At 39.6% G+C, this 15,267-nt stretch overlaps 1 protein-coding gene across 1 annotated transcript; it reads left to right on the forward strand.

The window, feature by feature from the left end:
- Positions 1 to 930: 930 nt before the first annotated feature.
- LOC139442762 (trafficking protein particle complex subunit 6b-like) lies at positions 931 to 11,349 on the forward strand. The gene is made up of 6 exons (XM_071223656.1): positions 931 to 1,095; positions 2,812 to 2,873; positions 3,126 to 3,243; positions 3,815 to 3,898; positions 8,172 to 8,265; positions 9,763 to 11,349. Exons 1-6 carry the CDS (start codon positions 931 to 933, stop codon positions 9,792 to 9,794), a joined length of 555 nt encoding a protein of 184 aa, XP_071079757.1. The 3' UTR covers positions 9,795 to 11,349.
- Positions 11,350 to 15,267: the final 3,918 nt, after the last annotated feature.

Consider the following 15,267-nt stretch of genomic DNA (forward strand, 5'->3'; position numbering starts at 1 on the left):
AATAACGGAACCAGTTTTTTTTCTAAAACGAAATATGAATGTACTGTATGTCGGAAAAAGCCATCAAATCAAGCCTTAAGTTAAGGTTCGGTCGTGAGAATTATTGAGAGAGAAAAGTACATTTCTTTAAAATAAAATATGTTACGCATCATAATGAATAAATTAAATTCTTTGCTTTTTTAAAGGTATTGAACACTAAGGTATAGCATAAATTTGATGGTTTATTTTTAAGTCATAAATGATTTTTTTAAGTCTGAAAACACAAGTGTTGAAACTAGTTACTTGGTAAAAAGCGATATTAGATCTGCCTTTTATTAACTCCCTTCCCCAACTTTACAGAAATAAATGACCCGTCCCAGAGACAATAAAATCTCTGCCCTTCCATTATACTTGTCATATTTTAGATGACCCTCCCCATGTCATTGTACATTTTTTTCATGACCCTCCCCAAAAACACAAGATGAAAAAGCACATTGTATTTGATTATAAACTGTCTATTTCATCATGGCCCTCCCCGAATATGTGTATTATTTTTATGACCCTCGTATTTATTTATTAATTGACTAGTCCTTTACATTTCATCTACTCAGCGAAAGTTGTAGTTTATTTTTTATATTTCAGGAAGCTATTACCTTGTCAGCCGAAGTTCCAACACTGCTATGTGATGTGTGTTAACATGAAAACAGTCTTATAAATTGACAAACATAGTCCGTTTGGGGAAAATGATCCAACATTTATAGAAATCTTAAGAACCGGATGCCACCCCGGACCATAAACAAATAACTTTTAATGAAATCTCAAAACGAAAGTAATATTATAGTAATGTGGTAGCTTAGTCACAAATCTGATGAGTAAACACATTTTCTTTTAGGTTAATATTATATTTATATTAATAAGGATTAGTGTAAATTCCAACTAACCATTATATATATGAGAATATTGCTGCGTGTAAAAATCATATTTCGTATCAAATCTGTAGTTCTACTTTTACAGAGGGGCGTCAATATGGCGACGATGGCAGACGAAGTGTTATTTGAGTTTCTTCACATGGAGCTAGTGTCTCACATATACCGAACAGCCTCAAAAGATGAAAAGGTTACAAACCACAAAAATACATTGAATGCGAATGCTTATAGCGAACATATGCAAATTCCAGAGCCTTGTGTTAAACCTATGAAGAAGCAGAAACGAAGGCCTATTAGGAAAATATGTTGACGCATTTGTATTTGTGTTTTCCTTGTGTTAAATACACAAGGAAAACACAAATACAAATGTGGCAACCCAAGTGTAAAATCAACATAACCACTGCTCTGCATAGTATGTGAAGCATATTCACTTTGCACTCAATGACTGTGTCTGTCAGGCCCAAAAGGTCGTTGTATAGGGTAGTACAGATCGCAAGACTTTCTGTACACTGACAGGTACCGTGAACGAAATTAGAATACAAAATGTACCCAACGTGGCAATGTACGGAACTGAAGTCAGGAAGAGTACATTCCAGAATGCAAAAAACAATGTTCCTTTGTAGACTTGCTTGCTTGGTTCCCTCATAGACTAGACTTTCTCACCAGTTTTGACCATTTCCCCCTTTTGCCAAGCATACACTAGCAAGCTAGGGTACATTTGTGTCTTCCAATTTTGGTTTGGGTACATATAGGCAATATAGAAAGGTACATGTCTTTAGTACCCTATTCACCAAGAACCCCTTCAGTATAAGTAAGAAATTCTTATTATCTTGAGGTGTCATGTATGAAGGTTGCATATATATATATATATAAAATATACGAATACACTATGAGGCGAATACGATTTGTATCACGAATATAGGGTAACGAATACAAATATTAATTCATGAATACAATAACAAGTCTGACGTAGCAGCTGAAATATTATTTGTATTATTTGTTATATTCAGTGAAACATTGACAACATAAATTATTTGACATGGTTTGTTAATGATTAATATATTATACATTTATATTATGCACTTATCCAGGAACTAGTAGCTGCTCAAATGCTACAATGACCAGTGACCACAATACTGTCAAACTAAATATTATAGAGTGTTGTGTTTGAAGAAATCTATGCATATTATATGTTCTTATGATATTTTTTGGTACAGGGTATGTAAATATGCAGATGCTTGCATATTCCAAAATATTTGATTCTAGTGGCCACGAATAACAAATTCATGCTGAGTTTGTCCCATAGGCCTGCTAGAACCCAATAATCGTGGGTTTGAATCACGGTCCATCCTGATTATTCTGCTAGGTTTGTCAGAACCATACCCGTTTCGGTTTCACAAAGTGGTATTCACTGGTTGTCCTCAAAGACCTGCATCACGTCAGGGAGTCAGGCCCTGTGACTTGGTTGATTGTGTGTCATTGTCCCTCGATGGAATTGATCGTTGTTCACAATATTGATCTCTGGTTCTGTCTGGTTTAGACTTAATTATTTACAAGACAGCCATCATATAGCTGGAATACTGCTGAGCACGCTGAGTGCAGTTTTGAAAAATAAAACAGACAAAAGAACAACAAATATGATGACCGAGTTAATACATGTAATAATATGCCCTCATGACCAGTGAAACTGCCTACTGTCTGTGGGATGTCAAAGTCATGTGCTTAAACCACCTTTATAATTATGCAGTTTGAGTGATGCTAATAATTTTGAACTCCAAACATGTTGTTTGCCATGCCAAGAACGGGATAAAATGTCATTCAAACATGGAACCAAACACATTTCGAACGTTACTAATGTCTTTGGTGTGTAGCATAAATATGTTATATGTATTTCTCTTATGTTTAGGATCACTGCATTTCTAAACTGGAGTCACTTGGTTTTCGAGTTGGACAAAGTCTCATTGAAAGGTAAGCTAGAGTACTCCTCACAGCCTGTGACTAATTTTCAAGTATACTTCTGTATGCTTGTCTACCACTACACCTAGCCAGGCATTCTTTTCAGAATGTTTTAATAAAAACATAAGTATGATACTGATAACAAAACTCTGACAGATTTACTAGGTTAAAGCGTTTGAGAGACAAGCTTCCAGAAAGGATTGGGCTTGACATGCTTTAGACAACTAGGGTAGTTATTTACCAAACAATATTTTAATTTTTCAGGTTCACTAAGGAGACATCTAGATTTAAGGATGAACTCGATACCATGAAGTTTATGTGTAAAGAATTCTGGAATGCCATATATAAGAAACAGGTGGATAATCTTCGTACAAATCATCAGGTGAGTGGACACTTATGGCCAGCACTATAAAAGCTGTATAGTCTGGACAAGCAGCCATACATCCTATATGTATCATGATACCGTTTTCAAGATCCGATACATATCACGATACTTGTATGTGCTCTTATCTGGGGTTCGTAAGCCATCTTTTTTATAGACAGGATAGTCAAATACCTTGCACTTTGAAGATTTACAGTTGGCAGTGCCAAGTATGGGCAATGGATGAAAAAATATTTTTTTTCACTGATAATTTTCACTACTAATTAGTGATTGGTATAACAGGCATTAAAGTAAATATTTAAGGTATGAATCAATATTTTTTCCTTAGTGTGGAACTGTGATCGATACTTGTATCAGGAAGTAAAATATCGCGATCCACTGATGCATCAGTGTATCGTCCCACCTCTATCATACATACACATACATGCATGTCACTATATGTGAAATAATCTTGAAGTTGATGCTCAAACCCATTTCATCTCACCTATGGAGGATTGTTGTTTTCTGGCCTTCAGTATGTCATAACCAAACATCAGGACTTCTTGTCATTATGGTCTTTTTGATCTTACAGGGAGTGTATGTGCTGCAGGATAATCGCTTTAAGTTCCTGACCCAGCTGTCCAATGGTAAACAGTACATGGAGGCAGCACCCAAAGTGAGTAGCCTTGTCATCATGGATGCTCCAGGGGTTTGATGTTATGGTTGTCAGTGAGAAAAAATATTATCAGCTGATTATTGTTCAACAAAGATAAAAGTCCATGAATTAATGCTTGTGTCAAGGACAATTTAATGATCCCTGCCCACTTTGTGGGATATAGGAACAGAGTTCGTCTATCTGTCCATCCCTTTCTCAATTGGGACAAATTATCTTAAAAACTATTCAAGTTTAACTATTTAAACTTAACACACTGATGTTACTGGTCAAGGTTTTATAGGATTTCAAAAATTGGTGTCTTAAATTCATTTTGTACAGAGTTATGGCCCTTGCCCCGTGCTCTTCAACTCAGTGCATACTGAGTGAAATGGGGACTGAAGTTACTTGAATGAAATTTTGCATGCTTATCTAAGGGATACTTATCAAGGCTGAGTTCATAAGTTGGTGCAATAAATTATGTTTTTCCAGAGTTACATCCCTTGCTACATGTTTTCAGATTTTGTGCATACACAGTTATGGCCCTTGATCCATGTTATGTTTTTGTTTGTTTGGGGCATAGTGTCTGCAATAGTGAAAGCTTTCTCAGAAGCCACTGAAGTGACATTAATGAAATTTTGCAAGCTTACCAAAAAATACATATCACCTTTCGTGTTATTCACATTTTTTACTTATCCTGCATTACTCCTCAATACATTCACTGCTTACCTTGCGACAAAGAAACAGAACAGCGTACCGACGATGGTCATGGGCGAAGAATTAATAAACTGTTCCTCTCCTCACACCCACCGCCGCTGTCCTGTGACCTCTGTGACCCTAGGTCACCTCTTCACATCACTGCCTGTTGTGCTACAGCATGGATGTGTACTAGCGGAGCTCTTGTTTTGACTTTATGAGCTCACCAGGTCCAAAGGACCAAGGTAAGCTTATGGCATACCGTGGTGTCCGTCGTCCATCCATCCACCGTTCATCGTCTGTCGTTCACCGTCCGTCGTTCACCGTCCGTCGTTCATCGTCCGTTCGTCAACAACTTCTTCTGAACCACGAATAGGAAATTAATGAAATTTGACTGGAAGCATCCCTAGGTGGTGGGGATTCAAAATTGTACAAATGATTGGGCTGATAGGGTATATAATCGACTTCTTCACTGGAATCTAGAGATAGATATCAACCATATTTGGTTGGAAGCATTCTCCGGTGGTGAGGATTCAAAATTGCACAAATGGTGGGGCTGAGGGGCGGGGCCAAATAGGAATAATTTGGTGTGATTGTTTTAAACGACTTCTTCTCTGGAACCACATTTGTTTGGAAACATTCTCCAAAGGTGGGGATTTAAATTGGAGAAATGGAAGGGGATGAACTCTACCATAACCCCCGGGGACTAAGGGGCGGGGCTAAAAAGAGTTTATAACTTTGAGACAGTTAAGATCTCCACCGTATAACCATATGTACAATTGAGAGTATAATGAGAGGAAGGCACATATGCTACCAGGACTGGCCGTTCTGTTCATCTGTCCGGCACTCCCAAAGGAGTTTGAACCTTGACCATAGCATACAAACTGATATTATCCCAACCCTATAATAAACAGATACATTGTATACATTCGTTTGTTATGAAAAGAAAAATACCTTTAATATGATTTCTCCTGGAGCATAACATGGAAACGGTTCAGATCTTTATGCTACATCTGTATCTAGAGAAATACATGTTCAAGCTGTCAGATTTGCCATCCACCCATTTTAAATGCTGACAGAGTCAAAATATGCAATATTATAGACGTGTACAATGCAAATGTATATTTTGTCATGATTGCGTAAATATGGGCCCCTTGTTTAGACCCTCAGTTTTTGTCTACAATTCTAAAATTCATCTGCTACGGGTGATGTATTCTTTTCATATTACTCTCACCATGTTGTGCAGTTTTATGTGATTTATTTAGGCGTAAAAAACTTTGTCTTTTTTCCCCAGCCCAGTATCTAACCAGCAGAGGCCGATTACAATTTCGCCCAATTCAACAATTCCTGAACAGGAGTCAGGATCCACTCAAGGCCAGCATGCTACCGGCTCATCTGAGGCCTTACCTCATTTGGTGGACGGTAGAGTCGAATGTCTTAGGAGGAGTCTCTTTACTCGGGTTATCCCCGAATCTACACCTGTTCGTAGATGCCTCCCTTCAGGGGTGGGGTGCTCACCTGCAAGGCCAGACAGCCTCAGGGCTATGGTCAGGTGCTCATCGAAAGTGGCACATAAACAACATGGAGTTGGAAGCCTTAATTCTGGCTATATCTCATTTGCAGAATCAACTACAGTCAGCCCAACTCGCAATATCCACAGACAACAGCACTGTGGTGTGGTGCCTGCGAAAACAGGGCAAATCACACTCCCACTCTCTACTTCAACAGACATTCAGATTTTTCCATCTTGTGGATCGCCTGCAACTACAGTTCATAGTTCAGCCCGGGATATCGAAACACTCTGGCCGATGCCTCATCGCGTCCAGACAGGGTGGCACCCACCAAGTGGAAACTTCACATAGAACCGTTCCAGTTACTGCTTCAGAAGTTTGGGCAACCAAACATAGACCTGTTTGCAACTTCCCAAAATGACCAACTCATGATGTATGTCTCTCGGTTATCAGATACGTTCAGCATTCCTTGGGAAGGGCTAAAAGCGTACACTTTTCCGTCACCAGCCTTACTTCCCAGTTCCCAGGGTAATACAAAATATCAAGGAGACTTGCTCTGTCTTTGGTTGCACCTTGGTGGCAGGCGAGAGGTTGGTTCGTCGAGGTCAGAAATCTAGCAGAAGACGATCCACTACCCCTCCCACAGTGGTCCAACCTACTTATCCACCCTCACAGCAAATTGCCTCGTCCAACACCAAACAGGTTTCGTCTTCATACTTGGTTCGTCTTAAAAAGGCGTTAAGCACACAAAGGGCTATTCTGCACGGGCAGCTAAAGCTATAACGTTAACTCATCGTCCTTCTACCAGAGGTCTATACAATGACAAGTGGGGATTATTTGAAATGTTTTGCAAGGCACAAAGTCAAGACGATACTACTGCTTCATCACAGATTTTAGATGAATACCTCCTACATTTGCGTACCCAAAGACACTTGAAAGATAGCACCATTACTTGCCATTAACTGCGAATTTTCATCCGCCGTTCTAAGACTAGGTGTAGTTCGAGGAAGCGGTTATTTATACCCGTGTCTACTACGTCTTCGACCGAAGTTTGTTGCAACACCATATCTCTATGGTTACGCGCAATAATCCTTCAGGCTTATTCAATCGCCAATTTGGATCCGCCAAGAGCAAATAATCCGCATGAGATCAGGGCGTTAGCCTCTACCATGTCTTTACACAGCAATTGTGCTATTAAAACAATCATGGAAGGATGTTTTTGGAGGTCTGACACAGTTTTCGCCAGTCATTATCTTCGCGATGTGACTCTCGAGGATGTCAAAGGTGTACAAAGTTTTGGGCCGTTGGTTGTAGCCCAGCAGGTTACCAACCCTCGATGCAAATAATGACTTCGCCCTAAACAGAGCCATTCAAATCTCCGGTGCAGTTGATCAGATTTCACCAGTGGAAGAATATTAGACAATCGATTGTCTACAAGGCTCTATATTGTAGTAAGTAAAGATTTGGCTGATGAGCTATTTTTCTTTATTACTAAGATGTATGGGGAGCTACTCTTTCGTTCCTATGTTTAATTGTTTTTCACACTGAAATAACTTGACCGTAATGGCGTTAACTTTTCCGCTTCACGGTTTATCGACCAATTGGTGTCGTGCCTTCAGGGTGTGAATTATCAAGGTTTATGTATTTTGAGGGTTTCCCACCTCCAACCAGTCTGATATACAGATGCATTAAGGAGTGTTGCAGGATAAGTAAACATTTAGTGATAACTCTGTTTTTGTGTTTTGAATAAACTTATGCTTGTCATGAAACGTGGAGCAATTGTCCTTTTGATAGACAACTGAACTAAAAGTACAGATTCTAATTCTGGTGATTAGGTGCCTCACTCTGGCAGTGTGGGTTCGAAACCCAGATGAGACTCAGACCCCAAAAGTACAAGAATCTGTACTTTACTAAAAAAGTGTTAACACAAATATAACATATATTACATTTGACCACTTTTTAAATGGCATTATGTGTTCATATCAAGATATTAAAGATTTCGAGGATCGCTATATTCAGATACTTGCTGCAAACCTCGGGACCCCCTTACTTTCCCACACTTTTTATTGATTTGTTTCATTGTGATTCAGTACCTGGCCTTTCCCTGTGGGCTGATCCGAGGAGCTCTGTCTAACCTAGGAATCAACTGTATAGTCACTGCGGACGTCAGCGCTATGCCAGCATGTGAGTGTCTTAGCATGATGAGATGTCCTCTGATAATATCAATCAGCATGTTCAGTGATGTTTAGAATTACCGTAAACTGTGGTTATAAGGAACCCAAAGGGACCACTAATTTTAGTTCGTAATAACTTTAGTTCGTTATAAGCATATATACAGCATATATACAACAAATGGCCAGGACTAAGAACAGGTTTGTTATGTTGGTCAGTTCATTATAAGCGTGTTCGTTATAAACATAGTTTTTACTGTAAAAGTAGACACAATATATGGATAACAACTTCTTTAATAACAATTCATCAATTGTGTCTACTTTGTCATCCGTCAACTTCTAAGTAATGCGTATCACACAATTCGTAGTTGGCTGTATGTTGATTGTAAAAAAGTGGAAGTGATGATTTTCATCTGAAAAGTCAGAATCCAAATGTGGGAAATTATGCACCAAGAGATATACAGTCAAGTCCCGTTAATCCAACATTGTTCGTTGCATGTGATTATGTCGGATTAACGAGTATGTTGGATGAACGAAATTAGGTAGTATCAACGTTCGTGATCGAAAAATTGGACAACTACAAGATAGATAACGATTCAGACATGTTGTAATATAAAAAGGAAAAAGCAAATATTCATATTGTTGTGTTACAATGTTAGCGGAATATATTTTCTAATCATGCAACCTCTAAAGTTTAACACAAAACTACTGTTACGGACTGTATGACTGATTCAAAACTACTTTCTAAAGCATAGTCTTGAAACTAGTGCTGCAATGCTTAAGAAAGCTGCTTAATTAGTGGCTAATGTCGACTTCCTGTTAGTAATTTCATTGGTCGGTCAAAGTTCGCAAAGGTTGTTGTGACCTGTAATGACAGATCACTGTGTCGGATTAACGAGACTGATTAATGAGTGATTTCAGCAATTCGTTGCAAATTAGGTGTGTTGGAGTTGGTTTAACGAGTGTCGGATTAAGGAGACTTGACTGTATATTTAATTAAGGCATGATATCACATGCCAATTAACATACTTAGCAGGCCATTGAAAGTAGCGGAGAAATACAGCAAGGTCACGATGGAGTATGTTTCACAATGAATAGGTAACAATACGATACATATTGCGATACCCATATTTAAGTGAAATCGCGTGGAAACTTCTTGACTTTTTAATCTGTTAATATTCCAGCGCATGTTCAAAAGGAAAAGGTAGCTGTAGAAATTACAACACATTTTGAAGGGGAAGAGGGTCATTAAACGAGGCATAAGTAATTTATATGAGCAAGTGCATTGTATTGGATGGATGCAGAAATAAACATATCGTGTATCATACCATCGCACGTAACCTCTAAATTTATCCAGCCTCAGAGGTTTTGAGTCAAATGAATTTTTCAGGTGTCAAATCTGAAATAGAAACACAGCTGGGTTGTCCCCTCATTCACTATCTCTTCTGATCCAGTCACTTCCATCTACTGCACAGGGTAAATAATTCAAATGAATTGTCTCTTGTTTCAGGTAAATTCCAGATACAGATTCAAAGGGTCTGATGTGACAAATATGACACTGTGACAACAGTATAGCTGAAAAGGACACTGTGAGGAGTTTATGTGGTGTGAAGGTGACCAGTGATGTCACAGCCTTCAGATCTCTACCAGATCTTCTGGCAATCAGCATCATCATTGTTAAGCTGGCCTGTGTTAGCTTGAAGTTTCACTTCGGTCATATATGTCCAGCTATTGATGAACTCAGTCTCAGATTTTGATCAGACCTATCAGATATTTGTGAGGTTAGATGGTAACCTCTGAGATCAGTTTCGGCTGAATTCTTGATTTATGGTTGTTAGTTAATATGGTCTCAAGATCTGTGTCATGTGAGATGTGCTCCACAGTAAGAATTTTTAAAGCTTGCATAAACAGGTATGCACACACTTTATGGGACCTTTAGATTCTACAGTTAAACTCTTTCCAGCATCTTCCCGAGGCAAGGGAGTTAACTGACTGTAAAAGTCCAGTTTCCACCCTTGCCAAACTGGGCTGGAATTTCTGGGATTGATCGTAGCGCCACCAGTGGCTATTACGAGTTATGTCCCTTCTATGTCCCTCCAATTGACCAATCAGATTCCACCTCTTCTATAACTTGGGATTGCTTCCAACAAAAAGGTGGCGCCCAGTCAAGACCATCTGATCTTTAGTCAAGATCTGTTTTGTAATACAAATGGCCTTACTTTGCAAAGTGCATCAAATGAGTTGAGCACCTTGATTGAAAACCTGAAAAGATTTGCAAAATATCTGTCTACGCCCAGTTGGCGGTACACATGCTTTGCAAATCCTTCAGTCGACAGAAATCTGCAATCTATGTTGTTTGCGAACCGGATGTTTAGTTCGATACACTATTTTGATTGGACTATGCATGGACTTGTTAGTCCTGCCAAAATGTAACTCCAGAGTTCGGCAAAGGTGGAAACTGGACTTATTATAGTCAGTTAACTCCCTTGCCTGGTGCATCAGATAAGTTGACAAAATGTTTTGACAAGATGTGCCCGTATAGCATCTGAATAAGTTTATGCTTTACCAGTTTCTACATTTAAGTGTTCTTAAATGCACACATGTAAATGTTTAAATAAAGCACAGATCATAATATATAAATTTCATGTGAGAAAACAGTTCATGGTGTATATTAATTTGGTTTGAAAATTGTTATTAAATGTTTCAATTTTTAACAGTTGGTATGGTTGTGTTTTGAAAGAGTTCACTTTTTTGTGTTAAGTGAAAGAGCTTAATAAGCACTCTGTGTGAGTGAGTTGACAGTGGCTGACACTGTAAGTAAGGAATAAACATGTCGGGGTTGGGGATGGATGGGAAAAGACACATGCTGTCGATGGTATACAAGAGGGCGCCAGATCAGATCACTATAAGTAAGGAACAGTGAGGGCACCCAGCAATGAAAGATCAGGCACTGTGAAACTGGGCACACATACCCTTCATCCCTCCCTTCTTTCTGACTTTCATGCCTCTAATAGTTGCTCATAGTTGAAGGTGTTTCAATTAATTCATTGCTAGTGATGAACACAATGATTGTATATATTTCTCAGTGGTGCAATAAATGATGTATAGAAGTTGTGACACCCTCATGTTATGGATATACTCCTGCGTGGGAGAGGCATCATCAGTATTTACTCACTCGTTTGTTTGTTTGTTTGTTTGTTGTTTAACGCCACACTCAGCAATTTTCCAGCTATGTGACGGAGGTCTGTAAATAAGTGAGTCTGGATAAGACTTTCCAGAATTTTTTTGCAGAGTTGCATCCCTTGAGCAGGCCAAAAACTTAGAATGTGATTAAATCATTAGTTGCACAGAAGTTACTAGTCCTGCATCACTTGGGGCTTTCCTTTCACATTAGGCTGACACACCGTGATATAACTGGCATACTATTAAAAGTGGGGTTAAACACAACTCACTCACACTGACCTTCTGTCCATCGATATGTTAACACTGGACTTAAAACCTCCTCATCTAATTTAAACTAATTTACATATGATTTTCATAGTTGTTCTTCATGTCCTGGGTTATAACACTGTAGGGGTTCTGTGTCAACAATTATCCACTTTCATGGATAGTATGAAGCCAGTAAGAACCGGGGTCTTTCACCTGGTCAGGTGGTCAGATGGCCAGGTGAAGTAGGCATCAATTAACGTGGCGTTCAAGCTTATTACACTTTTAGTGTGATGTGCATGCAGGCTTGTGAGTGTGGATGCCTTGACTAGTCAGGAATAATGCCCATTTATAGTGCTGGCCCAATGAGACACCATGTAGCAATTTCACATGGATACCCCACTCAGACACAGTATACTGACTCCAAGCCGACCAGTCCTTGTGTCCTCTTATTGCCGAGTGCCATCTTTTAACGTCTTTTGGTATGATGCGGTCGGGAATCGAACCTCTGACCTAACACTCTCTGGACAGACGTTTTATTCACTAGACCGCCTCCGTGGTCTAGAGGTAGAGTGTTCACCTGGAGAGCGGAAGGTCCGGGTTTCGATCCCGGCCGCGCTACTACCAAAAAATAAGATGGAACTTGTTACCCTGTCTGGCGCTCGGCATTAAGGGGCTAAAACAAGGTCGGTCGGCTCGGAGTCAGTATTCTGTGTCTAAGTGGGGTATTCATGGTAAACTGCAGCATGGTATCTCAGTGGGCTAGCACTATAAATCGGCATCAGTCCCGACTAGTACAAGCACACACACACACACACACACACACACACACACACACACACACACACACACACACACACACACACACACACACACGTGCATGCACGTCGCTATGTAAGTGCAATAATCTTGGATGCGACGTTAAACCCAATTTCACCTCACCTTACCTCACCTTTATTCACTAGACCACGAAGGTGGACAGTCTGCCCGAAGCCCCAAGGAGGTATTGCAATGTATAGCATACAGTGCAACTACAAAACTTGTTTCATGGTTTGAACAAACACAACTAACACATTTTAGCTGTATTGTAAACACTTTATTGTAATTTTGAGTGGAGACAACAATTAGCATTAAAAGCAATTAATATACACTTAATGAAATAAGCAGAAATCGCAAAATTCTTCAAATACATATATACAAACAAAAGTTCCTGTGACAAGATTTAATGCAAAGTTATGTTTTTTTACCAAATCTGAAACAATTTCGGTTTGCAACAGATGATAGACTCCTGCAAGTGATCAAATGGTTTAATTTGACATACTGTCTTCAAAAAATGCGTGATTTCATAAAAAAAAACCATGAAAATGCCAAAATGTCAATTTACAAATCAATAGCGTGTGTGACCACCTCTGGTTGCGATGCAAGCAACATCTTCGTCTCATGGAATGGACCAGGCGTCTCACAAAGTCCTGTGGGATATCTGTCCATATCTGTTGGAGCATGTTTCGAAGTTCCTGGAGTGTCTGTGGAACACGTGGTTGACGTCGAAGGCGCCGATCCATCTCTTCCCACATGTGCTCAATTAGTGAGAGATCAGGGGAGCGATCCGGCCAGGGGATGACATTCACGTTGTTTTGTTGAAGAGATTCCTGAACAAGTCGAGCAATATGAGGCTGGGCGTTGTCATGTTGAAAGGTAATGCCTGTGCCATGACGACGCAAAAACAGTATAACAACAGGGCCGATGATCTCTTCGCGGTAGCGCTGTCCATTGAGATTTCCCTCTACCACTATCAAACGGGTCCTCTGTCTTGCTGTAATCCCACCCCATACCATAACGCTGCCGCCCCCGAACCGATCTTTTTCCATGACACAATGATTGACGTAACGTTCACCTCGACGTCGGTACACTCGAACCCGTCCATCGCTGTGGTTGAGGTGAAAACGAGACTCGTCAGTGAATAGAAGTTGTCCCCATTGCATGGCCGTCCAGCGTAGACGCTGTCTGCACCACTGTAGACGTGCTTGACGGTGGTTTCCTGTCAAAATGGGACGTCTGGCGGGTCTTCTGTCGACAATCCCTGCACATCTGAGGCGGCGACGCATAGTTTGTGAAGATATTCATCGAAGGCCAGGGATGCTTCTTGCAGTCACTGTTGCTGGCTGGAATCGATTTCCTAGGTGTTTTGTTCGAATCCAGTTGTCTTGTCGATTATTGGTTACGCGTGGCCTGCCACTCCGAGGATGGTCTCTGACTGCATTCGTCTGTTGCCAACGTTGCCATAAACACCTAATGGTGTTTCTGTGGACATTCAAATTGTCCTCGATCCTGCTTCAAGCATACCAATGGCTCGCCGACGCTCATTTTCGGACAGGCGTGGCATTTCGTAATGTTGAATAATTGCGTAATTTTGTTGTTTTTCTGATTGGTTGTTGTCAGCACGACGCTAAACAATGCATATGGAATCCCGTTAACGCACATGTTTTTATACCCATTCTTGAGTTGTGAAATGCATGGGGCTTGCATAAAAGTCAACTTTTGCATGGAATGCATGCTTTTCTGTAGCAGTTGCGTTTTTGTGACTTGATTCCATACATGTACTACAATAATGAAAACCAAACTTGTTTGAAAAATACACTAAAATATTGGTGTTACAGGAACTTTTGTTGTTGAGTTTATATTAAACTACATTGACAAATATGGTCGACGTTTTGTTTTATTGACAGCACACGTAGTCAAGAATACATGAACAGTGCAGGTTCGCGTCTATCTTGATCTGGTTAGGAAGCCAGGGGTCTATATAAAGCCTGAAATAACAAGCCTCAGCTGGAGTCCAGCCAGTTGTTAAGTGTCTAGGATAAAGCACGTCTGAGGGATTTTATGATATTTAAATCCGCATCATGGTGAAAAAGGTTTTAAAAATAAAACCCGAGGGGAAATGTTTTATGTAACTTATAAACAAAAAAAACAAATAATAAAAACAACATTTATTATCATTTTAATTTTTCGAACAAAACTTTCCATGAACCTCAACGGGCGTGAAATATCTGTTGCTGGCGTTCTCTTACTTTTAAAAAAAAAAATTCTTAAAAGCATTGTGATTGATCAGCTCCTTTGTAGCCTACCAGTACACCCTGGGCTACAGATACCATGGTTGCGCGTTAAATTTACGGGGATATAAAGAAAACATAAGTAATTTTATTTTGACATTTCATTACATTGTGTTCAAATGCAAAAGAAAATTCAGCAAGAAACATTCACATTTGTAACAATATGAACGGAAGTTGTATTGAGAAGTGAGTGAGTTAAAATTTTACATCGCATCGGCAATATTGCAGCCATATCGCTATGAGAACAAGGTAGTTTCTATAATTAAAGACCTGTCGACAAAGGGCAGTAAAACAGTTAGGTAAACATCACAGTTTAGATATAAAACAAACCAAAGCAATAATAAAACAAAGAATTTTTAAACAGATTATTTCCTATAAATTAAAACCAGGCTATAGACCACTAGCAACCTAAGCTAGACCTCCTAACTGGGAATCATGAGGACTTACAGTGCTTTCGCTTCCTGCATGATTTCCGGCAG

This window comes from Haliotis cracherodii, unplaced genomic scaffold (assembly GCF_022045235.1).
Source record: "Haliotis cracherodii isolate W230 unplaced genomic scaffold, xgHalCrac1.p SCAF_5, whole genome shotgun sequence".
Classification (NCBI taxonomy): Eukaryota; Metazoa; Mollusca; class Gastropoda; order Lepetellida; family Haliotidae; genus Haliotis; species Haliotis cracherodii.